Source organism: Trichomycterus rosablanca, chromosome 22 (assembly GCF_030014385.1).
Source record: "Trichomycterus rosablanca isolate fTriRos1 chromosome 22, fTriRos1.hap1, whole genome shotgun sequence".
Taxonomy (NCBI): domain Eukaryota; kingdom Metazoa; phylum Chordata; class Actinopteri; order Siluriformes; family Trichomycteridae; genus Trichomycterus; species Trichomycterus rosablanca.
In genome coordinates this window covers 2,289,286-2,314,835 of record NC_086009.1, presented here as the reverse complement: position 1 = coordinate 2,314,835, position 25,550 = coordinate 2,289,286, and the positions used below count along the sequence as shown (strand labels likewise).

Sequence of the window (25,550 nt, the reverse complement as noted above, 5' to 3'; positions counted from 1 at the left end):
GTCAGTATTGTGTATGAAAATAAATAAATCTATAGATGTGAGTGACTGTATAGTGTAGTAGAGTACATTCCAGGATGAAGTACTTAATGAATATAAACAAATGAATAAATGAAAGAATGGAATTTTAACTAAATACAAATAAATTAGGGGCGGCACGGTGGCTAAGTGTATAGCACTGTCGCCTCACAGCAAAAAGTTTCTGGGTTCGATACCCAGGTGGGGCGGTCCGGGTCCTTTCTGTGTGGAGTTTGCATGTTCTCGCCGTGTCCGCGTGGGTTTCCCCCGGGTGCTCCGGTTTCCTCCCACAGTCCAAAGACGTGCAAGTGAGGTGAATTGGAGACACCAAATTGTTGTTGACTGTGTTCAATATAATCTTGTGAAGTGATGAACCTTGTGTAATGAGTAACTACCGTTCCTGTCATAAATGTAACCAAAGTGTAAAACGTGACGTTTAAATCCTAATAAACAAACAAATACATTAATTAAATATTACATGGAGGAGCGGAAAGTGGCTCCAATCTGGCAACCCTGAACTGGAAGAAGAACAAAGTAGCTTCAGGCTATGAAAAGAGAGAGTCAGTAAGAGAGCGTTAAAGTATAAAGACATTCGTTACAGCTTTATAACTCTGTTTATTATAAACGTGAGGATGTTCATGGCGGGTGTTTGTTGTTGTTTGTGATATTTCTGAACATTTTCTTGCTGTTTTGAGGAGTTAAAGCGGTCCGGCGCTGTGCGTTTATTTCACTTTAAAACTTTCCTGTGACTTCTCGACTTTGGCATCAGAAGCTAATCAGCTAAACTAACAGCTCTGTTAAAACGAGGTAACCGACGTGTTTCTTTATTCTTTTATTACTGATGTTGAGAGTTTAATTTAGTTCTAGTTTAATGTCTCTGTAATGCGTAGAATAATGTGTTAATAAAGTCGAACAGGAAGAGTTTGGGTGGTTCAAGGCGGTGGTGGGTGAGTTCATATTCAGACATGTTTGAAAGCTAACGGCTCGTTCCTCTGCTCACTGTACTAATCAATCAGTCAGTGATGCTAAATACACCCAACATTCTTTATTATTATCGCTTATATTTAAATAACGTGTTTAATTTGTGCTGTGGTTTATATTTGAACGCCTTTTGCCCCCTTCTAGCAGACGAGAGAGTGAAAATCATGTCGTCGGCGGAGGAAAGATACAAGCTGGTGGTGGTGGGTGGAGGAGGTGTAGGAAAGAGCGCCCTCACCATTCAGTTCATCCAGGTAAATCTTCATATCGAAATAATCATCTACACACAGTAATAAGTTTGGGAAAGACCCTTCTTATCTGGTACAGGTTCTTAAAGACCTGGTTTGACTACTTTTAATAGCACAGAGTCCTGAAGTCAGCCCCATTACACAAATTCTGGATGAATTAGAACGTAGACTGTGAGCCAGGGCTTACATTTCCATCGGGGCGGCACGGTGGCTAAGTGGGTGGCTCTGTCGCCTCACAGCAAGAAGGTCCTGGGTTCGATCCCCAGGTGGGGCGGTCCGGGTCCTTTCTGTGTGGAGTTTGCATGTTCTCGCCGTGTCCGCGTGGGTTTCCTCCGGGTGCTCCGGTTTCCTCCCACAGTCCAAAGACGTGCAAGTGAGGTGAATTGTAGATTATAAATTGTCCATGACTGTGTTCGAACTGATGAACCTTGTGTAATGAGTAATTACCGTGTCCTGTCATGAATGTAACCAAAAGTGTAAAACATGACGAATAAACAAACAAACAAACAAACATTCCCATTGACATTTTCAGCATTTAGTAGACGCTTTTACAGTACTATGACAGAATACAATCAGAGCAATTGTGGGTTAAGGGCCTTGCTCAAGGGCCCAACAGTGGCAACCTGGCATTGGCGGGGCTTGAACCAGTGACCTCTCAATTACTAATCCAGTAACTGCATTGTTTCCAGCATTTAACAGACGTTTTTTATGAAAGTGTCCAACAGTTGAGATGAATACAAGCAAACAACTTGTATCAACCGAGGCCTACATTCAGTTGACGTGTTGGGGCTTGACCCAGCAACCTTCTGACTACTAGTCAAGTACCTTACCCATAGAGCTACTACTTGTCCAACATCGGTAACAGACTCGAACTCTGTTTCAGGTGTCCACATACTTTTAACCGTATAGTCACTTATGTACGTCTGTGGTGTAGCACTGTCGCCTCACAGCAAGGAGGTCCTGGGTTCGATCCCCAGGTGGGGGCGGTCTGGGTCCTTTCTGTGTGGAGTTTGCATGTTCTCCCGGTGTGTGTGTGGGTTCCCTCCGGGAGCTCCAAAGACATGCGAGTGAGGTGAATTGGAGATACAAAATTGTCCATGACTGTGTTTGTAACTACTGTTTCTGTCATGAATGTAACCAAAGTGTAAAACATGATGTTAAAATCCTAATAAATTAATAAACAGAGCAGTTGAGGGTTAAAGGCCTTGCTTAAGGGCCCAACATTGGCAACCTTGAACCAGTGACCATTCCATTACTAGTCCAGTATCTTAACCACTATGCTACAACTGCATTGTTTACAGCAGTGGTTCTCAAACTTTTTAGACCGAGTACCACCCATTGTCAAACCAAAACTTCCAAGTACCACCTATGTCTCTCATCACAGAACCACATATAGCACACATTAATTAGGTATATATATATATATATATATATATATAGGCAGTGATGGGAATTATGGCTTCTTGACAGGAGCCGGATATTTTGGCTTGGTTCCTTTTAAAGAGCCATTCAAAAGGTGAATCTTCGCGCTGCTAGGTAAACTATAAGACATCCCCGATATTAACATCAAATTTGCATTAAATGTAGGCCTAATTCAAACATCACTTAAATGAGAAAGATTAATTTCAAAAGGCAAAAAACTACAGGGAAGAGACAGACTGTGGTTGCATTTCATTAAGTTTTAGAAAAATCCTTTCTTGTACAAAGATGTGACTGAGTTTGATTCTGCTTTAAAACATAAGCACAATGAAATAATCAGATTTAACCTAATTAAACAAGTTTATAGTTTATTTCTCAATTATTTGTCATTATACTACTATCAATTATTTGGATAGTCATTATACTGTACTACTAGCTCTCTCTCTCTCTCTCTCTCTCTCTCTCTCTCCCTCTCTCTCTCTCTCTCTCTCTCTCCCTCTCTCTCTCTCTCTCTCTCTCTGTGTGTGTGTGTATATGTGTGTGTGTCGCTCGCTCATTCTCCGCGATACTGAAAGTGTTTTCGGATTTGAGTGAGTGCGCGTGTTTAGCGGAGCAGCCTGGTGATGTCAGGAACGAGATCAGTGAGATTCAAACACAGATCTGCTCTGACAAAAGCGAGAGAGCTACTGATAACTTTACTGATAACTTTACTAATAACGTTTCGGAAATTTCGAGATGGAAACTGCGAACGTGAAGTATAGACTTAATGAAGTACGGTGTCTGCGTAGCCCCGAATATTTTTAAAAACACATTAGTTTAAATACAACTTGTTTTAATTAAACTGATTTTATTAAAACAGAATTATAAGAACTTTGAAACAGATTTTATTAGTAATTTACACATTTTGTTTCATATTATTTTTTATTTATAATTATTAAATGATTTATTTTTTCGGTGCATGTAATTACTTTTCCGAGATTATCTGGCGTACCACCTCATGCTGCTTCACGTACCACCAGTGGTACGCGTACCACAGTTTGAGAACCACTGGTTTACAGCATTTAGCAGACACTTTTTTATCGAAAGTTGAGATAAATACAAGCAAATCTAATCAGCTTAGGCCTAAATTCATTTGCCATGTTGAGGCTTGAAACAGCAATCATTTACATTTACATTTTCAGCATTTAACAGACGCCTTTATCCAAAGCGACTTACATTACAGTTACAGTATACAGTTTGAGCAATTGAGGGTTAAGGGCCTTGCTCAAGGGCCCAACAACAGCAGCCTGGCAGTGGTGGGGCTTGAACCAGCAACCCTCTGATCACTGGTCCAGTACCTTAACCACTAGGCTACAGCTGGCCCCAATCGGCCCCAATCAGCTCTATACAATACAACACATACAAGCTCTGTTTCAGGTGTCCATATAAATTTTTTTCTATTTTATTGATGCATTTTCTCCTAATTTAGCGTAGTCAATCTGTCTTCCGCTGCTGGGGGATCCCTGATTGCAGTCGAGGTGGGTATATTGCTGCTCACGCCTCCTCCGACCCGCGTGCAGCCCTTAGCAGAACCCTTTCACCCATACACTCTGCACAGGCGCCTCTTTATCTGCTAATCAGGGTCCTTACACAGCGTTTGAAGACCCCACCCACATAGTCCGGTCATCCCGCCCTAGCAGCAGGCACTAGCAATTATGCCCGCTACATGATGCCCAGCCGACCGGTGGCAGTGCTAAGTTTCAAACCGAGGAGTGCTAGTGGAATATCCGTGTCCATATACCTTTAACTATATAGTCACTTATGCACGTCTGCGTTGCGTATCATTACATTAAAAAAAAATACACAAACACTGTTGCTTATATGCAGCACAGGACTGGAGGCATTCGGGTGATGGTTCGGACCTACCCTGTCTGTCTGTAAACAAAATTAAAGTTTGAAAATACCTAACACTACCTTGTGCTTACCTGTAAACAAGTTCCTTTCCTGTCCCATATTGCACCCTAACAGATATGAAGCTGAATTCTTCTTAGACTGTTGCCTATTTATAATGTCTACTGAAAGAGCATCCGCTAAATTGTAAATATAGGGCTTGAGAAAGTGACCTCATGCTCTGGCTAACCTAACTTTTTTTCCATTCCATAAGCACTGACATGTGCGAACCCTAATCTACAGTAAACAGCAGTGTATTTAAATGTAATCATCCACACATTTTATTATTTAGCAATTACAACTAGAGCAGTGATTGTAGGTTAAAATAAATCATTGCTCTGCGTTACAAACAGCACGTGTTTACAATGCTGACAATACTAAAATAAGATGAAAAAAGAGCCATGATGAAATTAATACCTTTGTTTAAATCGCTGCTGTATCACAGTTACTGGATTATGAATTTGTACATCCTGCACTCATCTGCTCGTACATTCTATTTGATCACTGATGATTACAATTGCAGGAATTCTCAAAAATCTAAAGATTGGTGTTGAATATTGATCAGAGGGTCTTTGGGTCAAGCCCCAATATCACAGGTTGCCACAATGAGAAAATGTCTAGCGAAGTCAGTAAGTAATTTATTTCTATAAGGGGTTAAAAATTCTTGGAGATCAGCAGCCTGCAGATGCACTTAAAAACTGGCCGGCAATCTGGACACAATATTTGCTTCTCCCGGGTTACTGGGCTGTTGGCTACTGATGTAGTGATTTGGCAACCTTTGTTAAATATTTCGCATTCTTACTCGGCCACTCTATGTTTTACATGCAAGGTTGAAAGTTTATTTTTATTGTAATGCTTTATAGTAGGATGTTTGATCAAACAAGTGCTTCATTAAATGTGTTATTGACGGTATTTTACTAGCTCACCGGTGAGTATTAGATGAATCCGGTCTAACACTGATCAAGCCAATTAGATCACGCCTAATGATCTTTACTTATTTCATATTCAGGCTTGTGTAAGTGCTGTGAGAAATCAGGAGTGTTTTCTTGACAAGTCGCCTCATGTTTGTGCCCAGAAGCCTTTTACGTGAGAGCATACCACAAGTAATAATGTCATTCTGCTTTCTCTTACAGTCCTACTTCGTGTCTGACTACGACCCGACCATCGAGGACTCGTACACCAAAATCTGCACTGTGGACGGGAAGGAGACGAGATTAGACAGTAGGTTGTTTAGCCTGCATCGCTCAGCCACCCGATTCCTCCAGTCTCTGATTAGTCATTTAGTCTTCAGTGTTTTTCATTGTGATGAGCCATGAAGTCTGAGCAATCCAGGATATATTAATGTTGGGCTGATGGTAGTTCCTCCTGAGTTCACGTGTTAAATGCAGGACATATTAAGTCAATTTATTTGTATAGCGCTTTTTACAATAGACCTAGTCTCAAAGACAGACCAGAAACCCCTATGAGCAGGATAAAGACCTGAGAGACTTTGATAAAGGCCAGATTGTTACGGCTGGGTTGACGTATTTACAAAATAGCAAGGTGTGCTCACAGGCAGCCACTGACAGTGGTCTGAGGAGGTGGTCTGCAGCACAAGGACTCAGACCGGTTGTTGGCTGGCCAGGACTAATTGATGCCATTGGACATGAAGGCCACAGCACCTGATACGCCCAAAATAAGGGCTGCTGTGACTCAAATTGTGAATCATTTTAACCCTGGAGAGTTGAATGTGTCACAAACACATTGCATCGAATCTTCTGTGTACGGGACAGGAGTTAGCATGGTGCCCACGCCCATTTCAACTCCTGCCCACCGTTGAAAACGCCTACAATGAGCTTGTGGAAATCTGAATTGGACATCGGAGCATTTTGCATTTGACATTTAGCAGACGCTTTTATCCAAAGTGACTTACATTAATGTCATTGAGGGTTAAGGACCTTGCTCAAGGGCCCAACAGTGACAACCTGGCAGTGGTGGGGCTCGAACCAGTGACCTTTTTGATTACCATTCCAGTACCTTAACTGCTAGGCTACAACATAAGAAGGTCAAATGAGGTCAGACGAATACAGTACAGTGTCATGTACTGTTTGATGTACAAGTCATAAAGTGCGCTCTAGGCTTCGAGGTATAGAATGAATCATGTTTGAACACGCAGGAATGCATGTACATGTTTGTTTGTTTGTAGTAAAAGCATCAGTATCAGTAAACTGTGTGTGGGTTCGACCATAACTTTTGGTGTGTGTGTGTGTGTCAGTTCTGGATACAGCAGGACAGGAGGAGTTCGGAGCAATGAGGGAACAGTATATGCGCTCGGGAGAGGGCTTCCTACTGGTGTTCGCCCTGAATGACACTGGAAGGTAAGTGAGAGTGTGTCTTGTATTTATAGAGGAGGAACAGAGAGTCCCTAAGCTGCTGGGTAAATGGGAACAGGGACTGTGTGGGTGTTAAGGTCAGCTGTAAGAAAGCTGTGCATTGTAGGCCTGTGTAGTCGTGTGTAGGTGTTTCTGTGATCAGTGGTTGGTCAGTACACGGCTGTTTGGTCTGCTCTTTAGCATGGGCAGACCTGGGTGCAGGAAAGCACAGCTTCATGTTGTTAAACCTTCAGTAATGTCTTAAGTTACACACTGATTTAAAATGGTTACAAACGGTCATCTAGTAATTATCGGCTATTTAAAAATGACAGTGTTGCTTTATATTGTGAAGGTCAGTTCTAAAATATGTGTTTAAAGATACATTTATTTATTTAAAGCCACAACAGGAACCCAAATCAGAATCATTAGCACTGCGATGTACCGTCATGTTTTTTCCGCTGAAGCCTCCAGGTCAATTTTAATGATCCTTGTTCACCCCAAACAAACATTACAAGTCGAATGTGTACATTCCTGAGTCCAGTTCTAGTCATGGGGTCAGTGGGTCAGATCCGTGTGTGTATTTCTTGGGAAGTCCGGACGTTTCTCTTCCATTTGTTTTTCTGAACGTGCTGAAGCAGCTGAGGAATGTTGTTGGAGGATGCTCTGGTGGTGTTCTCTGTGGTCTGAGGTCATGTTGATCCCGCTCTGATTAAATCCTGCAGTCGGGTCAGGTACACAAGAAAATAATGAAAACAAATTCAACTGCCCGGTAGATCTGATTAGTTTTTCTTATCGTTTGTTTAGTTATAATGAAATCCAGAAGTTTCACACTCAGATCCTGCGAGTAAAAGATCGTGATGACTTCCCTATGGTCCTCGTGGGCAACAAATCCGATCTGGAACAACAAAGAGTGGTAAGAACCCAGAATACTGGCCTGGAGCCTTTTATTCTAATAGATCTTTATTATGATTATCATTATTATATTAATTCTGTTCATATCTATTCGTGTCCAATTACCCAGTTGTATCTTTCCTTCACTGCTGCTGATTTCTACCCTGACCAGGGAGGGCCGTACCTAACACCCTCCCCCTTCAACACACATGCCAACTGCTTCTTTTCACCTGCCAAGATCAGTATAGCGTACGGAGAGTTACACACGTCTCCATTATTCACCATCTTTGTGAAGCCAACAGAGGCTGTGATTGCAACAGTCATGAGGAATCCTTTCAACCGTCCCTCCCAACAGACACAGCCTATCATGTCTGTAAAAGCGCCCAGCCAGTTGATAGCACAGCTGTGATTCGAAGCCGGATCTCAGTGGTGGTGGGCAGCAGATCATCCTGGTCAGCATTCTGCTTGGCTCTGTTTTTACACCAGATGCCCTTCCTGATAAAACACTCCTATTTTTATCCGGATTTGGGACCGGCACTAAGAGCGCACCTCTTGATAGCTAAGTTTCTGTCATCCCCTTTTCCCTGGACACTGACTGGCCCTCTTGTGGTTTAAATTCTAAGCTGAGAACTTTAAACTGTTTGTGGAAGTTATTCATCAGGACTGGAGTTAGGAAACCATTTCTCTGGGACTTTTGTAAGCTGTTTGAGATTAAAGCATCAGACGAACAGATGCATTAGATTGCTTAACCAGGCTACACCCTGTATTGAGTCAGTTTCTGCTTTTAGGTGTCTAGAGAAGAAGCCATGTCATTTGCCAGAGAGAACCGGATCCACTATATGGAGTCGTCGGCAAAGAATCGTTATAACGTGGACGAAGCCTTTCTGGAGGTGGTGCGAGCGATAAGGTGAGTCTCAAGTAGTGATGTAGGGTAAATAGGACTGGGTCAATATACATGCTTGTACTTTGTGACGGTAGGGAAAGTATCTACTGGTGGAGATTGTGCCGCAGTATTGCTAGATTATTTTCTGCTTATCTGTAATCAGTTTCAGAGAAATATTTCACACTCTTCGTATTCAGGGCGCTTGTGAGGAACTTGTTATTAAAAGGGAACCGTTCCTTTTCAGTTTGAAGACTTCAGTACTGATTAGATAAATATAACACGAGAGATTGTTCTTCTTCTTACAATGAACCGATTTCGGTCACGTTGCTCTAAACTAGTCTCTTCTTATGCAAATGGGAGTTTTTTGTATGATAAATTATAAAGTTATTAAAGGAAAAGTAATTGAACAGCAACAACTGCACCCACTTTCTATGAGTAGGTGTAGATGAATGGCTTCTGTGGATGCAGAAAAAGAAAAAGAAGAATGTCTTTGTGCTCTTTACTGTATACTGTATGTACATGTACAGTGACCTTTTGTGTATCCCAGTGGGATTGGAAGCTGGGCCGGTCGGGTTACTGAGATTTTATTGATGGTTTGTAAGCCCAGTAAAACTCAGGGAGTACTGTGTACCTGCTCATATGGTTGCATGTACACAAGCACAGGCTGAAAGATGAGCACTTTGAGTGTCCATGAGTGTCCATGATCTGCGATGCCAAGCCCCCCGCTGAGACCCAGGGTTCAAATCTCCAGTAGAGCTATCGGCCGGTCGGGATTGAATTTCTCCAAAATGTTGGTGCTTGGGGCGACTCCATATTAATGGTCATGGTTTCGGAATGGGCTGTCCACCAGTCTCATGGTCAGGGAGTCACACACTTTTGGTAATAAAGTGCAGCTTATTGCCAACCAGCTCTAGATTCTCTGATCCAGGCACTACAGAAAACACTACAGTTTGCTTTAAGCCACAATGATGGGCGCTGGGTGGTCCGGCTTCTTGGTGCTGTTGGTCATGCCGGCATTCATTTGCCCAGTAATAAGGAAGCACGTGCTAGCCTTTTCCGTTCCAGATTTGTCGCTGTTGTGTCCAGAAAGGTGTTGGGAAATTGGTTGTCTAAACAGGTCCCCCCATCCAATAGAATCTTTTATTTGGTGAAAATAAATGGCCTTTACCTCCAGAACCTCACAGATCAGCCAGGTATACACGTGTGCACTTCTTACTGTTGGTTTAATGACCTTTTTTCTCTGTGAATATAATTAATTTGCTGTTTTTGTGTAATTCACGACTGTAGAAAGTTCCAGGAGACGGAGTGCCCCCCTCAGCCACCTCACCATCGGAAGCAGAAGCGTGGCGGCTGTCCCTGCACCATCCTCTGATTGCCTTTACATGCTGTCGCCAAGGAGACTGAACCACCCCCTCCATGTCTGGTGCCTTATTTGTCTGGTGTGTGTGTGTGTGTGTGGATGCGTATGGTGGCATTATGTGTGTTGGTTATGTGCACAAATATATGGATGTGTGTGTGTGTGTGCACGCGTGGATGCTTTTAGTCACAGTAGAGACTGCGTTCATGTTCCATACGAGACGTGATTCTCTTCACAAAGGGAACAACAGAGTTTAATCGTAATGGGTTTCGGTTTCAAACGCACTTTTTATTAAGTACATTTTAATATGTCTTGATTTTTTTAAAGTTGATTTCATGATGATTAAGCGTTTCTGTGATTGCAGTTTAATGGGACAGATGGTGGAGGGGGGAACAGGGCGTGTTTGTACTTATGTAATATGTATATAATATCCACCGTCTTGGGCTACGTACCCATTTCACACTGCTTGCAAACCCATAATACTGCGTCTGATACCAACGGTTACTTAACACTGTTGTTGTGTTTTTTGTTTTAATAGTTTTACATTAAGAAAATGACTTTTGCTTCAGTCAGTGAAAGATTCCTAAAAATGCCAAAATATTGAAGTATTGCTCAGATTATTGATCAGACAGATACAGCACTGCAAATCATGCTTTCACTGGGCGCAAGGTAGGATAACCAGCCTGTCCCAAATTCCGGCATAGTCGTTCATGTCTGTGTAGACGCCTGCCTGGCTGATAGCACCGCCTAGATTCCAACCCCGATAGGCGAATAGACTGCTGTGCCACCAGACCTATTGTGTTTAAATGAATTTATTGATATGGGTTCCTGTTCATCCAGCTTATCTGGCAACCCTTGTCTGTAAAGTGCTTTTTGAAATGTTAACAGAGGACAGTGTTAAGACAGCTTTGGATTGGAAGGTCGATGGTTCAAGCCCTGTCACTGCTGCCACTGTTGAACCCCTGAGCCAAGTTTTTAGCCCTCAGTTGCTTGGATTGTGTTCAGTTTGCATAACGTATGGTAAAAAAAAAAAGTAAAATGCTGGTTTTTACATTTTTCCCCCTCATTTTACATACAAACAGGAATGCGAGTCAAAAAAGCAAAGTGTGAGATATAAACATATATCAAATCTGAGATATAAAATCAACTTGTCCATCTTAACTGTTGTTAATTAGCTAAGTGCTGCAGTCGTCCATAAGACTAAACGTGTTATTAATATACATTTATTCTTTCACACGATGTGAATTCAGCACAACATGAGTTCGCTGCTTCTGTTTTGTAACCCACTATGCAATAGTCACATTTTTTTAAATCTGTGAGTTAAGTTTGCAACACTGTGAGTGCCTATAGCAGGCAAACCGACCATCTCTGTAATCAGTGTTTGCTGTATTTCCCCACTTTCCTCCACGACCCCACAGGCTCCTCATCATTTAAGCTTCAGAACTCCAGGGCTGACCCTGGGATGAGTATTGTAGTAGTTGCTTCAGACTTTTAACCAAAGAACATGTGGTATATACGTTTGCACACCTTTTTCAGAATGAACAGTTAAACACTAAACTAAGTGTGTGAGTTTATTTGTACTGTAATGCTGAGCGTGGCTTGTTTTGTGTGTGTGTGTGTGTTTGAATGAATGAAAGTGTGTGTCTGTATATTTTGGGGAAATAGTCTGTGTGAAGGTACGCAATTGTGCATTCGCCCCCCTCCCTTCCCTCCCCAGATTTATTTGATATGCTTTAGGCTTGAATGATTTACCTGATCAGTATGCAGCCACACCCAGTTTACTTTAATGTGCCAATCATACTTTGCCAGTAAAATAAACTGGTTTGGCTTTATTGGACAGACTGAGCAGTTGGCCTATGCTTGACTGTATTTCAGACACAAGAGGGCGCTGTTTACACGCTGCTGAACAAACGCCTTGTACATAATTCAAGACCAAGCAATCATCAGCAACCATCACCAATCCAGTTCTGCCTAAAGATGTGTGATATATTCAATAGGATATGAAACAGTATCAATAATCCATGCTGCATAAAGCCTGACATTCATTTTATTTCTAATCAAACTGTGGCTATATGTCCAGATGCCAATCTATCCTGATGCATTTCATCTGTGTATTATTATAAGTTCACGTTTAATTTTATACTAAAATGGATATATAACTTTTTTGTACACAATAAAAATAGTATTTACAGAAACTGAGTAATCTGTGGTGTTTGTGTGTCGGGTTTTATTCATTTTCACCAACTGATTTATCTTGAGCTGGGACCCAGTTGGTCCGGTTCCACCCGGTAACAGTGGCAGCGAGGTGGGATTACACGCTACACAGGATGCCAACATACACCCATTCACTTTCTCAGCCATTTACATGGACAATTGTAGGCAGACAATAGGAAAACATGCCAAATTCCACACACACTGATAATTTTCCACGTGAGCCATGTTGGGTGCATGTTGGCATCCTATCTATAGTGCAGGATGAAGGTGCACTCACTAGAAATTGAGTTTTCCAGTGGTTTCCTCTCTCTCCCCAAACATGCCATATATTGGCTAGTCTGAATCTCCCCTGCTACCACCTTTATTCAGCATTTTCTTTAATAGAATTTTGACCCACTGTGACCCTGACCAAGCCAGTACTGAAGACATACTGAAGAATAATCTAATTATTGTACATATTGTTATACAGTATAATTTACATTTATTAGTAGGGATGTCTCAAACAGTGGTGGAGTGAGTAGTGTTGGCGCTGCAAACCTTCAGGGATTCGTGTTTGATCCCCAGATGTGGAGTTTTCATTTATTCATTAATTTTTTCTTGGTCAGGGACACAGTGGTGCTGCTGCCACCTGGAGACACTAGGCACACACCAGGAATAAGCTTTTAACAGGGTGCCAATCCTTAATAAGGTTTTACTCCAACACACTTACTTAAACTATGGGCCAAACCAACTTCTTCATGTTGTAGAGAGGAGGAAAGAAAGTAAAGCACCTGAAGTAAGGCCATAAGACTTAACATAAGGAAGCTTGTCCGTACTGACAGTTACTGGAAATGTACAATCCCAGGACCCGAGTTGCCTTGCGGGTCTTTCTTTCTACCGTTTCTACAGTCTGCTCCCCATTGGTCCCCACGTCCCCAGTGGTGGCTGGGCGTCGAGCCTCACTGATGCCCAAAAGATGTGAAGGCTATGGTATCTGGTACTGACCAATAGAAGAGCTGCTGTGGTTCAAATCGCAGATCAGGTGAACGTGTCACAATACAGTGCATCAAACCCTTCTGTGTATGGGGCTTCAGATTGGTCAGATTTGTTTGGAAAGCATATTAGGCCTGTGGTCAGAACATTTGGCTCATCTCTGTATAATTTGCATTAGCACAAATGTATGAAGCATTCGCTGGTCTCTTCAGCAGCAGAAGTGTGTGTGTGAGAGAGAGACTGAAAGAAGAGCTCTTTGGTACACACACACACACACACACACACACACACACACACACACACCCACACCCACACCCACACCCACACACACACACACACACACACACCATGGATTTAATCTGGATGTCCTGCCTCCATTTCTCCAATATCAAATCAATGCTAATAGTTATGCATTGACCAAAGTGGATTACAGCAGTATTAGTCCGATACGGATGCTCGGCATGCTGGTGTGATTTGAAAAATGTGGAACAGTTTGTCTGACAGCCTGATTTGATCAAATAAGTCACTGTGCATTAGCTTCCACTTGAGGTTGCGTTTGTAGAAATGTCTCAGACTCTAATCTCTAGTGCAGCAGAAAGGACGAGCACCAGCATTGTGATGAGTGTAGTGTGTATCAGAAGTTTAATGGCCCCTATGACGCACTACATGGCCAGAAAGTATTGAATAGTATAGTCATGTGATCATAAACTTGTTGCACATTCCAATCCAAAACCACGGACATTTAAATGGTGTTGGTGCCCCATTTATGGCTATAACAGGCTCTACTACTCAGAATCAGGCTTTATTGGCCAAGTATGCTCACACATAACAGTCTTATCATACATTCACACCTTCATACATGTAAACATTTGCCTTTGTAATTCACATTGTGGGTTCAAAGATGCAGTGTTTCTTTTGTGCTATATAAATAATATAGAAAAATATATAAATAGGAAATGAAAAGTGAATGTGAAAGACCAGTGTATGTAATGCTGTGTGTCATTATATAAATTAAATAGGTAATATGTAGATGTACAAGTGGCGGCACGGTGGCTCAGTGGGTAGCACTGTCGCCTCACAGAAAGAAGGTCCTGGGTTTGATCCCTAGGCGGGGCGGTTTGCATGTTCTCCCCGTGTCTGCGTGGGTTTCCTCCAGAGGCTCCGGTTTCCTCCCACAGTCCAAATACATGCTGTCAGGTGAATGGGTGTGTGTGTGTGTGTGTGTGTGTCTGCCCTGCGATGGACTGGCGCCCCGTCCAAGGTGTTACTGTGTGCCTTGCACCCATTGAAAAGCTGGGATAGGCTCCAGCAACCCCCCAAATCCCCCCCCCCCCCCCCCCCCCACACCGCGACCCTAATTCAATAAGTGGTTAAGACAGTGAGTGAGATGTACAAGTGTCCCGAGGATTCAGTGTGCACTCAATAGTGTTCAGTTGTTCATGAGCGTAATAGGGTGTGGAAAAAAGCTTCTCTGCAGCCTGGTCGTTCTGGTATTGGACTGTGCCTGTAAGAATCTGTGCCTGTTTGTGAGGCCTGACTTGCAATCAATAATTTCAATTCATCCCAGAGATGGTTTGGTCAGGGCATGCCAGAACAGGTAAGGGCCCCTTCCCAACCTCTACTTGAAAGTCAAGCTGATATTTATTCTATAAAATTGATTTTATACACTGGATAGTGATGTGGCTGAAACATATAACCCTAAACTTAAAAATTAGAAGTGGTGTCTACATAATTTTGACCACATAGTGCAAATGAATTAATCCTCTTGTTTGCAGCAGAACTGAATTGATCTGACGTGTGTAGTGGGTAGCACTGTCGCCTCACAGCAAGAAGGTCCTGGGTTCGATCCCCAGGTGGGGCGGTCCGGGTCCTTTCTGTGTGGAGTTTGCATGTTCTCCCCGTGTCTGCGTGGGTTTCCTCCGGGTGCTCCGGTTTCCTCCCACAGTCCAAACACATGCAAGTGAGGTGAATTGGAGATACAAAATTGTCCCAGACTGTGTTTGATATTAAACTTGTGAACTGATGAATCTTGTGTAATGAGTAACTACCGTTCCTGTCATGAATGTAACCAAAGTGTAAAACATGACATTAAAATCATAATAAACAAACAAACAAAGTGACGTGTAATTTACAGCACCATAGTTAACACATCACATGTCAGTAAATGAACATGAAATTCTTCTTCTAAAGAGCCAATAATGTGATCCAAATCGAAGAATGATGCTCTACAATTAAGTGGCTTTTTATTGTCTGTCACTGGAACAGACCAACCAGTAAAGCTCATGCTTTCACCCTTCTGTGTTACACCAAACCTCCTATTGGTCAAAACCGTTCCTCTCAGCCAATAGAATCAGAGGACTGTGAGAAGTAACCAATCACAGCGCAGCTCAGGGCTGAAGCAGGCTTTAGCCTAGTGACAGACTGAAAGAGGGAGTGAGATCAGATGTTCTGGGTGTGCACTAGTGTGTTCTCCAGCCCTCTGTCAGTGCAGGACCTTCATTTGAATTGGTGTGCTAGACAAATTCAGCACTGCAGCTAAAAATATCTTCCATGGACGCTTTACTAGTAAGAAAGAAAGTTACACTCCATCGCTTTGAACCTCTCTATCCACTGCATCTGCAGTACAACCTTACTGTCCACTTTATTAGGAACACTGTACTGCTGTTCCTCCTAGAACAGCCTCAGTTTTGGAGATTGTGCTCCATGTTGATCTAATGGCATCATGTGTTCACTAAACATTTATCCAGTTAATCACTAGTTCTACCACATCTACCCCAAATTGGCTTGATTGGATTCATATCTGGTTACTGGGGAGTCTTATGGAGCAAATATGAGATGACTTGTCCTTTATGACTTGGTACATTATCATGCTAGACGTATCACATGACCAGCAACAATTTTGGGGCATTCAAACTGTGGTATTACTGGGTTCAATGTGTGCCAAAACACCCACTGCCCACATCAGTACACCACCAGCAACCTCTTAACAGAACGGTCTATGCTGATTCTGTCAGATTGATCAAAAGAGGCAAGTTTTTCCGATGTTTTGTCTAGTTTTGGTGAGCCTATGTCCACCGTAGCCTCAAATTCATGTTCTTGGCTGACATTTGGATCACAATTTGGGATTCGCCTGTTGTAGCCCATCCACTTCAGGGGTTATAATGTGGTACAATGTAATATACATAATCTGTGTGTTCTGGATGAAAATCCCAAATCAGCAGTCAGTTTTCACATCCCTAAAACTAATTATAATATATATAATATATATATGATTTTTACCGGATTTTAACAGTGGTTTAAAACACAAAACGCTCTATGGTCACAATCATGTGCACACCTGACCACAAGTATGTTGGACATCCAATTCCAGCACTTTAATGTGGAATTTGTGTGTTATTGCCCTCCCTCACCTTTCTTTGCACCTGTAAGAGCCTCTAAATCTGGACATTTTCCACATTTTTAAAGAGTTATTGTGGGAATTTGTGCCCATTTATTTGAAAGAGCATTTGCAAAGTCAGCTGATGCTGGACAAGAAGGCCAGGCTCACAATCAATGTTCCAATTCATAACATCTTACCAAGTTCAAGTTTATAGTTGTTCAGTGGCGTTGTAGTTAGGGCTTTATACAGGCCACTGGGGGTCCTCCACACCAAACTAATCACATTATGACTTAGGTTTAAAAGCACACAGTGTTTGATTTTATATAATTCATTGTGACCACCTGTTGGAATGGTGCAGCTGTAATAACACCTGAAGGATGAGTATGTAGAGTAAATCATGATACAGAAACAATGATGTCATTAGCTCCACTTTCTCATCTTTATCTCATAAATAAAACAATACTTTAGTATTACAATCCTTTAGTTTTACACAGCCCTTGGTATTAAAAATGATTAAAGGTGACTGTTCCCCTCAGCCACTTGACACGGTACCTACGACGTGTTTATTTGAGAGTTGAGTTTGAGGAAGCTCCTCCACCCTCTCAGGTATGCTGTCAAACCGGTGTGCTAACAGCACACACACACACACACACACACACACACACACACACACACGGACAGGTAAATAAAAGAGGGACTTTTATCGTTTAAACGGATAAATACAATGTGTGAGTGATCCAATAATTTACTAAATCTACACGGACACGGTTTTAGTGTAATTATTCCATCAGAAGACCAAGGGTTTGTGAGAGAAGCTTTCAGAAGTTTGCTTTCGGTGGGTTTTGTTTCCAGGTAAGAGCTGATAATCCACATTAGATGATTTACACTTTCTCTTTCATTCACCTGAATCGTAATTCTGATCCTTCTGACTGTAACCATCATGTACAAGCTTTAAATACTTGATTTAAGGACTCATGTTGTTGTTTTCGTCAGTCTGTGGTCGCATCACGTTCCAGTGATTTTAACATCTAAATCATTATAAACAAAGACGCAGTTTGGCTTCGTGTTACGTCAGTCTGGTTAAACACCACTGCTGGGTGGTCAATGCGATATTTATATCGCGATATTAAGGCAGTTTGGAGACGCTAGTGGAGGTGTAGGTGCAGCATGGAAGATCTAGGTTCCATTCCCACCTCTACTCAGGACTGTCAGGAGTTTTGCACGTTGTTATTGTGTCTGCTTGGGTTCTCTTTGGGTTCCCTTCACCACACAAAACACGCAGAAGGTGGATTGGCCACCCTTAAGTGCTCCTAATGTAACCTAGCATTGTGCCCACTGTGACCCTGACCAACTGAAGCAGTGATTTCAAATGAATGAATGACTAGTTGCATAGGTGAAGCAGTATGATTCACTATTTCCAAAATATGTGCACTTCCTCCAATTAATAAGTTCTAAAGTTTCAGCCACGCCCATTACTATCATGTATATAAAATGAATTATCTTACTGCTGGTATTGTGGGTGCTGCGCAGCAACATGGACTCTGGGGACTTAGGTTTGAACCCCACTTCCAGTCAGTGTTGGGGAGGAGTTTTGCATGTTCTTTCTGTGTCTGTGTGTTTTTACCCTGGATACTCAGGTTTACCCTCATCTTCCAAAATCAACCAGAATGTAGATTATAGGATTTAAATTGGTCTTTGGTTTACACCATACGTTTCAAGTTTAGGGTCCCAAATTCAGAGCATAATTCATAGAAACCCACACAGACACGGGGAGAACAGGCAAACTCCATAAAGAAAGGACCAGAACCGCTCCACATAGGAATCGAACCCAGGAGCTTCCTTACTGTGAGGTGACCGTGCTACCCACCAAATTACTGTGCTGTCCTTATATGTTAGTTATACTTGTTAATGGCTAATACATGTACAGTAAGTGTAAGCTGGATGTACCTTGGCTACACTGAGTTTGCACTTACAGACAGTTTAAAAACACGTGTTTTGAACAGGTAAAATGCCAAGACTTCGGGAAGTGTGTTTTGGTGTGTTGTACCTCCTCCACCTAGCATGGACACGATGCATCCACAGTAGCAGCGATGGTAAGTCATGCCTGAACGCAGCCTTGTTACTGGTGTAAGATCCTACTGAGACTGGTATTAAATACTAAGTGCATCATATTTTACACTTTTTTCTGTGTCACGCTCTACAGTGTTTCTCAGTCAGCGATCTTCAGACTCATTTCTCTCCCGGTCGCTGCTGTATAACAGCTGGGATTTTGAAATGGTCGTGCCTGATAATTTGGAGAGAGAGTGCAATGAGGAAATCTGTTCCTATGAGGAGGCTCGAGAGGTTTTTGAGGACGATGTAAAGACGGTATGGTATATGAGAGTGTGTGAGAGGACTGTGTGTACAGAATCCTTACATGTAGTACAATAATCAGTCTTTTCTTTCATGCTTTGCTGTTTGCTGCTCTTGCTCAGGTTTTTTTTCTCTCCTTATTGATCTTTTGCTTTTTTCACTCTTGTTTTCTTGCTTTTACTGAATTACTTTTGTTGCACTTACTTGCTTTTGTTTTTAACTCCTTTTTGCCTTCTTGCTCTAGATTTCTTATTTTTTTGTTTTTCTACTGTCTCATTTTGCTTTATTTTGCTCTTCTTGTCACTTGTTTTTGTAATTTTGCTCTTTGTTGTTTTCTCTTGCTTAATTGCTTATGTGCTTTTTTCTTATTTGTTATTTTTGCTCTCTTACTCTTTGGTTTTTTTATTAGCTGTTTTGCCTTTTTCTTTCTTTATTTACTAGTTTATTCTGCTTTCTCTTGATTTTGCCTTTTTGCTTTTGATCCGACTGTCTTTATTTTCTTTTACTTTTCACTGTTTTGCTTTTTTTCTTCACATTTTACTACCTTGTTTTTATTACTACCTTAATTTAAAATTGATTCACACTTTTTTTTTTTTTTTTTACAGTTTTCTACTACTGACTAATTGTGAATCATAACAATTTAACAGTTTTATCTATAAATAATCTGCCATTTTTACAGAAATATTATTTTGTTTTTGCATTTGAACGTTACAGAAAAGAGAATTAATAAGATTTACTCTGTGATTTGATTACAGAACGATTTTTGGAAGAAGTACAAGAACAGTCATGGTAAGTTATGGCCAGTGCTTTATGTTTTAGAAACAGAAGTTTTGTCTTAATCCTGCTCCTGAACTGTCACTGCTCTGCACATTTTAGGGCTTTTTCCTCTTCTGATTGGCACCAACATGACCCGATATACCACAACATGAAATATAATATAATTAAACACAAAAGAACAGAAACAAATTATTAGTCTGGTTGTTGGAATCTGTGACAGCACAAATGTAACATCATGTTGTTTCATAGCACAATCACAGCTAAGAAAAACACCTGATCAGACTGATTAATACTGATTATACTCAGTGCATCCCTAACCTCTTTACAATGTGATTTTTCCTTTGACAAAAATTGTTCTTCAGTTATTTTGTTGCAGTCAGTTTTAGTGGTTTAATCAAATAGCTGGTCTTAACAATGATTCATTTCCACCAGGGAACACTGGACACAAGGCAGAACCACCCTGAATAAGGTGCCAATCCATTTCAGGTCTTTAGCCATCCCCCCAGACATAGCCAATCATGTCTGTTTTGATGCCCGGCCAGCCGATAGTACAGCTGAGATTCAAACCTATGCCAATACGGTTGTTGGCTAGTGTAATAAGTGTACTAAACCCCTGTACCATCTGAACCCCTGCCCAAGGTTATCTAAAACAGACCTACGAAAGTTCTACCGGAGAATTCTCCTTTTGCAAAATGTTTCCTAAAACTAAATATGTTAAACATAATTTACAAATAAAATTAGACTATTGAAGCAATTTTTTTTGTCATTACAGGGAAATGTGTTTAAATACATGTCCATTATGTGTCCACACATTATAGATCAGGTTTGAAATAATTGGGTTTAAAAACGTTTGAGTGTTCCTTTAATCATGTGTAAGAATTGATGGTAGTTCAGGAGTGCTATTCTGGCAGGTACCGTAGTTGGTATTTTTGTTTTTATTATCTCAGTTAATAGTTTGAAGTGCACTTTTTAACCACTGAGAATGATAAACCCTGTGATTGCTCAGATAACTCTCCCAAGCTGGACGTGGCCGGTCTGGTCGCTGGGATCGTAGCAGCCGTGCTGTTGGTCCTTATAGCCGTCGTGCTCGGCTGCTACTGCTACAAGAACAAGGGCAAATCCACGAGGCAAGAGGGCAGGTGGGTGTATCTAAGAAAACCATCATTGTTCTCTCAGTATGTGCGGCACCGTGTCACCTTCCTCCCCACTGTTGCACTTTCACAGAAGCGTTCCAGTGCAAATGGATGCAGACGCGCATGCAGCGCCGGAGTCGGTGCCTCTGAGTAACATAATTGCTCCAGGTCTGCCCAGCTACAACGAGGCCCTTAACAGCAGCGGCCAATACGACGCACCTCCACCGCCATACTCAGGGTAACACCCTTTATCCTCTGTATGTCTGTTTCAGAACACACGGTTTGTACTTTGCAGTTGGACTAGAGTGAGCATGAAGGCATCTATACAAAAAACGTGTGCTGATAATTGGTAAAACCCTATATGATATTTGGCACATCATCCTTCCAGTTGGGAGGTGGCTTGATGTTTGGGCGGTCTTAGGTTAAGGTTTACCTCCTCTAAAAAGATTGTGATGTACCTAGTTTCTGAATATTTTCCCTGAATTAGTCATAAAAGCTGATGTTGTTTTATAAACCAGGCATGAGCTAGACCTGATTTTCCAGGTTTAATAAGTTATCGTGGTCTTTACACAACGCATTATTTTGTGTATCAGGTGAAATGAAGCTTCTGTTTGGCTGGTATGAAGCCCTGCAATAACAGAACTACAGTTACAATAGTAATAGTACTTCGTCACTTGCATGTAGGGTAGGGTAATGTACACACTGCATTTTTGACATTAACTACACTTTTTTATATATGTAAGAAAACAATCACCAGTGATTATGTAGAATTATAGAAAGAGGGGAAATTGGCCATCCTGATTACCCAGAGAACTGGACTATGCCTACTTGAACTTGGGCTCACAACAGAAAATAACAAGTGTGCAACATTTCCTTACTTGTGCAGTTCAAAGGGTGGCACGGTGGCTCAGTGGGTAGCACTGTTGCCTCACAGCAAGAAGGTCCTGGGTTCGATTCCCAGGCAGAGTGGTCCGAGTCCTTTCTGTGTGGAGTTTCCTCCGGGAGCTCTGGTTTCCTCCCACAGTCCAATTGTCCATGACTGTTTAATATTAAAAACGTGAACTGATGAACCTTGTGTAATGAGTAACTACCGTTCCTGTCATGAAAGTAACCAAAAGTGTGTAAACATGACGTTAAAATCCTAATAAATAAATAAATAAATATGCAGTTCGAATTTGAGTGGCAGCAAATTAGTATGGCAGGGTTGGGTGTCAAATCTACTTGACAGTTCCCTGTAAATTCCTCTGACTAGTCCTACATTGTCCAGTGTCCAGTTAGAGTTAGAATAACAGATAAAAAAGATTAAAAAGTCTATAGTCATAGGCCAAGAGGCCTATTTTGGACAAATATGAAGCTGTAATATGTGTGACTTTTACAGTCTTAAAAAGGTTCCACCCCTGTAGTGGTCAAGGTGACCTTACAGTTGTCAGTGCAGCGCTTAATTGATGAGTGAGCTAAAATCGCTGCTATTTGTTGAATATTTTTCAGCATAACTGCTTTATTAAATTGATCATTTGAAACAAGGAGTGAGATGAATTCTGCTGATGAGATTATTGCTAATGATGTTTTTTAATGAGGGCTATTAATAGCTCAATGTTCAGAAATGTATTAATGCCTGAAACTCCATCCACCATCACTGAGACGTTGGAGTGACATAAAGCTATAACGGAACTCGCAGCACAAGTATGCAGATACTTTCTGAGATTAATGGCTAGAAGAACTAAACTCTTGATCCATTTAGTATGACCGATGAACACAGAGTACCAAGAGCAAGTCAGCTGTTGCATTTCTGGCTAGTTTTGTGTGCAGAGTATTTTAATTTACATCTGTACTGTTATTTCGATGACAAAAGAAATAGTGCATAACATGCAATTATACATTAAACATAGCGAGCAAATCACGCACGTCCTGGTCATTAATTTTTGTTAAGTGATTCGTCTTTGACATCATGTGTCATGTCTTTAATACATTTATATAATTTATGAAATCTTTTATATACTTAATGGTGGGTGGCATGGTGGCTCAGTGGGTAGTACTGTCTCCTCACAGCAAGAAGGTCCTGGGTTCGATCCCCAGATGGGGCGGTCCTGGTCCTTTCTGTGTGGAGTTTTCATGTTCTCCCTGTGTCTGCGTGGGTTTCCTCCAGGAGCTCCGGTTTCCTCCCACAGTCCAAAAACATGCAAGTGAGGTAAATTGAAAATATTGAATTGTCCCTGACTGCGTTTAACATTAAAACTTGTAAACTGATGAACCTGTGTAACGATTAACTGTGTATTAAACCAGCAGGAGGTATAATTCTCCTTTTTAGGTACTTAGAAATGGTGGTAATGCAAAATCATAATAATGTTATAAAGCACAATAGAGAAGCATTTATATTTGTATATAAAATGTATTAATGATGCAAGCTTAGAAACCACATGGTATTGAGTGATGATAAAGGATCTTTGTCTTTATACCAAACATGAACGATTATGTTTAATTGTTAAAGATAAACCAAAGATGTATGTGGTGTGAAATCTTTACTGTTTTGTTTGTTTTTTAGAGAACCAGCAGCTGCATCTGAACAAACACCAAACCCAGAGTGAACGTGAACTACAGATTAAGTGCTAGACTAGTAGAAAGGAAGGATACTGGGTTGGTATGAAGATTTTCTCCTGTTTTTATACTTTAGTGCTTATGAGGACAACAAATGTCAATCAATTGACTATTTATTGTCCAGGTAGGAAACATTGCTAATCAGCTTTGTGAACTGGACTGCTTTCAAATTTTTAATAAATGTTTTTTACTCGACTTGTACTTTTGAATTATTGGTACACTTAATCTATAAACGATGTTTAATTCATATTAAATACTGTAATTGGTGCTTATCAGTCGAGTTTACAGTCATGTAGGCTCAGAATTCAGAAATATTATAATATTAATATCACCGTGTATTCATATTATTATACTTGGTATATTTTGGTATGGTGGGTATCAATCAGTGTCTGTGCTTTTATTATTATATTTTTGTGTGTGTGTGACTAATTTAATCACAGCTGAGTTGCAGTCAAAATGTATTTTAAAGTCCAGATACATTTCACACGTAATGATTATAAAAAGGCACCTGAAGTAAATTGCTGCATCGACCTTCTTTTCCTTGTAAGTTTTTAAAAAATATATATAATATAATGAAGGCGGCACGGTCGCACAGTGGTAAGTCGCCTTACAGCAAGAAGGGCATGAGTTCAATTCCCCGGCCATGAGGTCAGGGTCTTTTCCGTGTGGAGTTTGCATGTTCTCCCTGTGTCAGTGTGGGTTTCTTCCCACAAGTCCAAAGACATGCAGCTAGGCTAAAGGAAGCTACTAAATTGCCCTAAATGTGAATGTGTGTGTGTTTACCGTGTGACTGTGGACTGGCGACCTGACCTGGTTGACCGGTTTTCTGCTTTTCACCCAGTGAATCAGACCCACTGCAATCCTGACCAGGATAGACATTTAAAAAATATATAACTTTTTTCTGGATTCAGGCTTTTTCTTTCAGTAATTGTATTTTTGATTAAGCTTTTTTAATAACCTTTTGAATTAAAGATCAAATGTATAAGCAATAAAGCATTTTTACAGCCCATTTCATTTGTTTTCCCAGAATGCCAATAGTTGTGGTGGGGAGTGTGTTGTTAAATGTCATTTGTTGCCCTGCATGTTGCAGGAATATGGTACGTCTAGTAATAAAATGCATTTTTATAATTCTCTTTTTTAATCTTTATACTTACCTCAGTAGTAATGTGTGTCATTTCCTTACAGGGTTTGTGTTCATTTTAAACCCCTAATATCTGATCTCTGCTCAGAAAAGAACACATTGTGTCCTGCGTTCATGTGAGAGATCCATCTTATATTAGACATCACTTGATTTCTTAGTATAGAATGTCAGGAAATAAAAAAATAGGTATGATTTGATACCCAGTGTTTGAGGTCAGTACAATCTGTAGTATTAACATCATTTTTCACTATAAGACTCCACTGACTGTTTTGTTGTCGCATTGTGCGAAGCCTTTGCAAAAGTAAAAAAATGGAAACCATTTATAGCCAAAATTGCGATAGGAATTGGGGTATCAGCCACCCCACAGCAGTATTACAGTGATATAGCGTATGAGTGGCACTCCAACATGGTTGTGTTTGCAGCCGTGCCTCGCAGTAGCACGAGACCGTGTGTGTGTAGTGCGAGTAGGAAGAGGGGGAGCATGTTCATGTCTATGTGTGTGTGAAGCAGCCAACTAGTCAGCCAAGCCAGGCAGTCTGCTTTCAAAAATGGCGTCTTGGAGAGCCAAATCTCAAAAAAGAAGCTATTTTTAAATCTTGCGTTTAAATTCAGATTTTCCACCCATGTAGAATCTGTAAATTGTGAAATCAAAGACGCTTTTCGCAGTTGGGTTGCAAAACGCGCTTCCTTTTGCGAAGCTGACGTGCCTGTGTAATTTAGGGTTCAGTGAATGCATGCACTGAGCCACGTGCACGATTAAAGGACCCTATTGTTGTCAGGGACCGAATGATGTGCGGCTGCAGTGAATCAGTGGCTGCGAGTGGAAGGAAGGAACGCGCTTTGAATTGCAGCACACAGCAATGCATAACGAGCAGGGCAATCAGAAACAGGCGGCTGGGTTATTGCTCAAACATCA

At 41.1% G+C, this 25,550-nt stretch overlaps 2 protein-coding genes and 1 long non-coding RNA gene across 6 annotated transcripts; 2 read left to right on the top strand and 1 right to left on the bottom strand.

Annotated features, from left to right (window-relative positions):
• Nucleotides 1–575: 575 nt before the first annotated feature.
• On the top strand, nt 576–12,266 carry rras (RAS related). 2 transcript variants are annotated; one of them, XM_063018792.1, is made up of 7 exons: nt 576–822; nt 1,144–1,247; nt 5,723–5,810; nt 6,844–6,946; nt 7,745–7,853; nt 8,620–8,738; nt 10,002–12,266. In XM_063018792.1, the coding sequence occupies exons 2-7, from the start codon at nt 1,161–1,163 to the stop codon at nt 10,084–10,086; spliced, it is 591 nt and encodes a 196-aa protein (XP_062874862.1). In that variant the 5' UTR covers nt 576–822; nt 1,144–1,160; the 3' UTR covers nt 10,087–12,266. The 2 variants fall into 2 exon arrangements, with proteins under 2 accessions (XP_062874862.1, XP_062874861.1); XM_063018791.1 differs by having other exon boundaries at nt 1,141–1,247.
• Nucleotides 12,267–18,644: 6,378 nt separating this feature from the next.
• prrg2 (proline rich Gla (G-carboxyglutamic acid) 2) lies at nt 18,645–23,648 on the top strand. Of its 2 annotated transcripts, XM_063019067.1 has the most exons (6): nt 18,645–18,729; nt 18,840–19,003; nt 19,744–19,777; nt 20,772–20,904; nt 20,990–21,136; nt 23,441–23,648. In XM_063019067.1, the coding sequence occupies exons 1-6, from the start codon at nt 18,645–18,647 to the stop codon at nt 23,481–23,483; spliced, it is 606 nt and encodes a 201-aa protein (XP_062875137.1). In that variant the 3' UTR covers nt 23,484–23,648. The 2 variants fall into 2 exon arrangements, with proteins under 2 accessions (XP_062875137.1, XP_062875138.1); XM_063019068.1 differs by lacking the exon at nt 23,441–23,648 and having other exon boundaries at nt 20,990–21,140.
• LOC134336331 (uncharacterized) lies at nt 19,798–24,426 on the bottom strand. Of its 2 annotated transcripts, none has more exons than XR_010015716.1 (3): nt 24,277–24,426; nt 21,777–21,994; nt 19,798–19,878 (listed from the first exon to the last, which is right to left on the bottom strand). It is a non-coding gene; the product is annotated as an uncharacterized LOC134336331 (long non-coding RNA). The 2 variants fall into 2 exon arrangements; XR_010015717.1 differs by lacking the exon at nt 19,798–19,878 and adding an exon at nt 21,455–21,526.
• Between the last annotated feature and the right edge of the window lie 1,124 nt (nt 24,427–25,550).

Coding starts and splice junctions, on each gene's coding strand:
- rras (XM_063018792.1), top strand. CDS start 1,161: ATGTCGTCGGCGGAGGAAAGATACAAGCTGGTGGTGGTGGGTGGAGGA. Junction 6,947..7,744: donor GCCCTGAATGACACTGGAAG/GTAAGTGAGAGT, acceptor TCGTTTGTTTAG/TTATAATGAAATCCAGAAGT. Junction 7,854..8,619: donor ATCTGGAACAACAAAGAGTG/GTAAGAACCCAG, acceptor TTCTGCTTTTAG/GTGTCTAGAGAAGAAGCCAT.
- prrg2 (XM_063019067.1), top strand. CDS start 18,645: ATGCCAAGACTTCGGGAAGTGTGTTTTGGTGTGTTGTACCTCCTCCAC. Junction 18,730..18,839: donor CATCCACAGTAGCAGCGATG/GTAAGTCATGCC, acceptor CACGCTCTACAG/TGTTTCTCAGTCAGCGATCT. Junction 20,905..20,989: donor TCCACGAGGCAAGAGGGCAG/GTGGGTGTATCT, acceptor GCACTTTCACAG/AAGCGTTCCAGTGCAAATGG.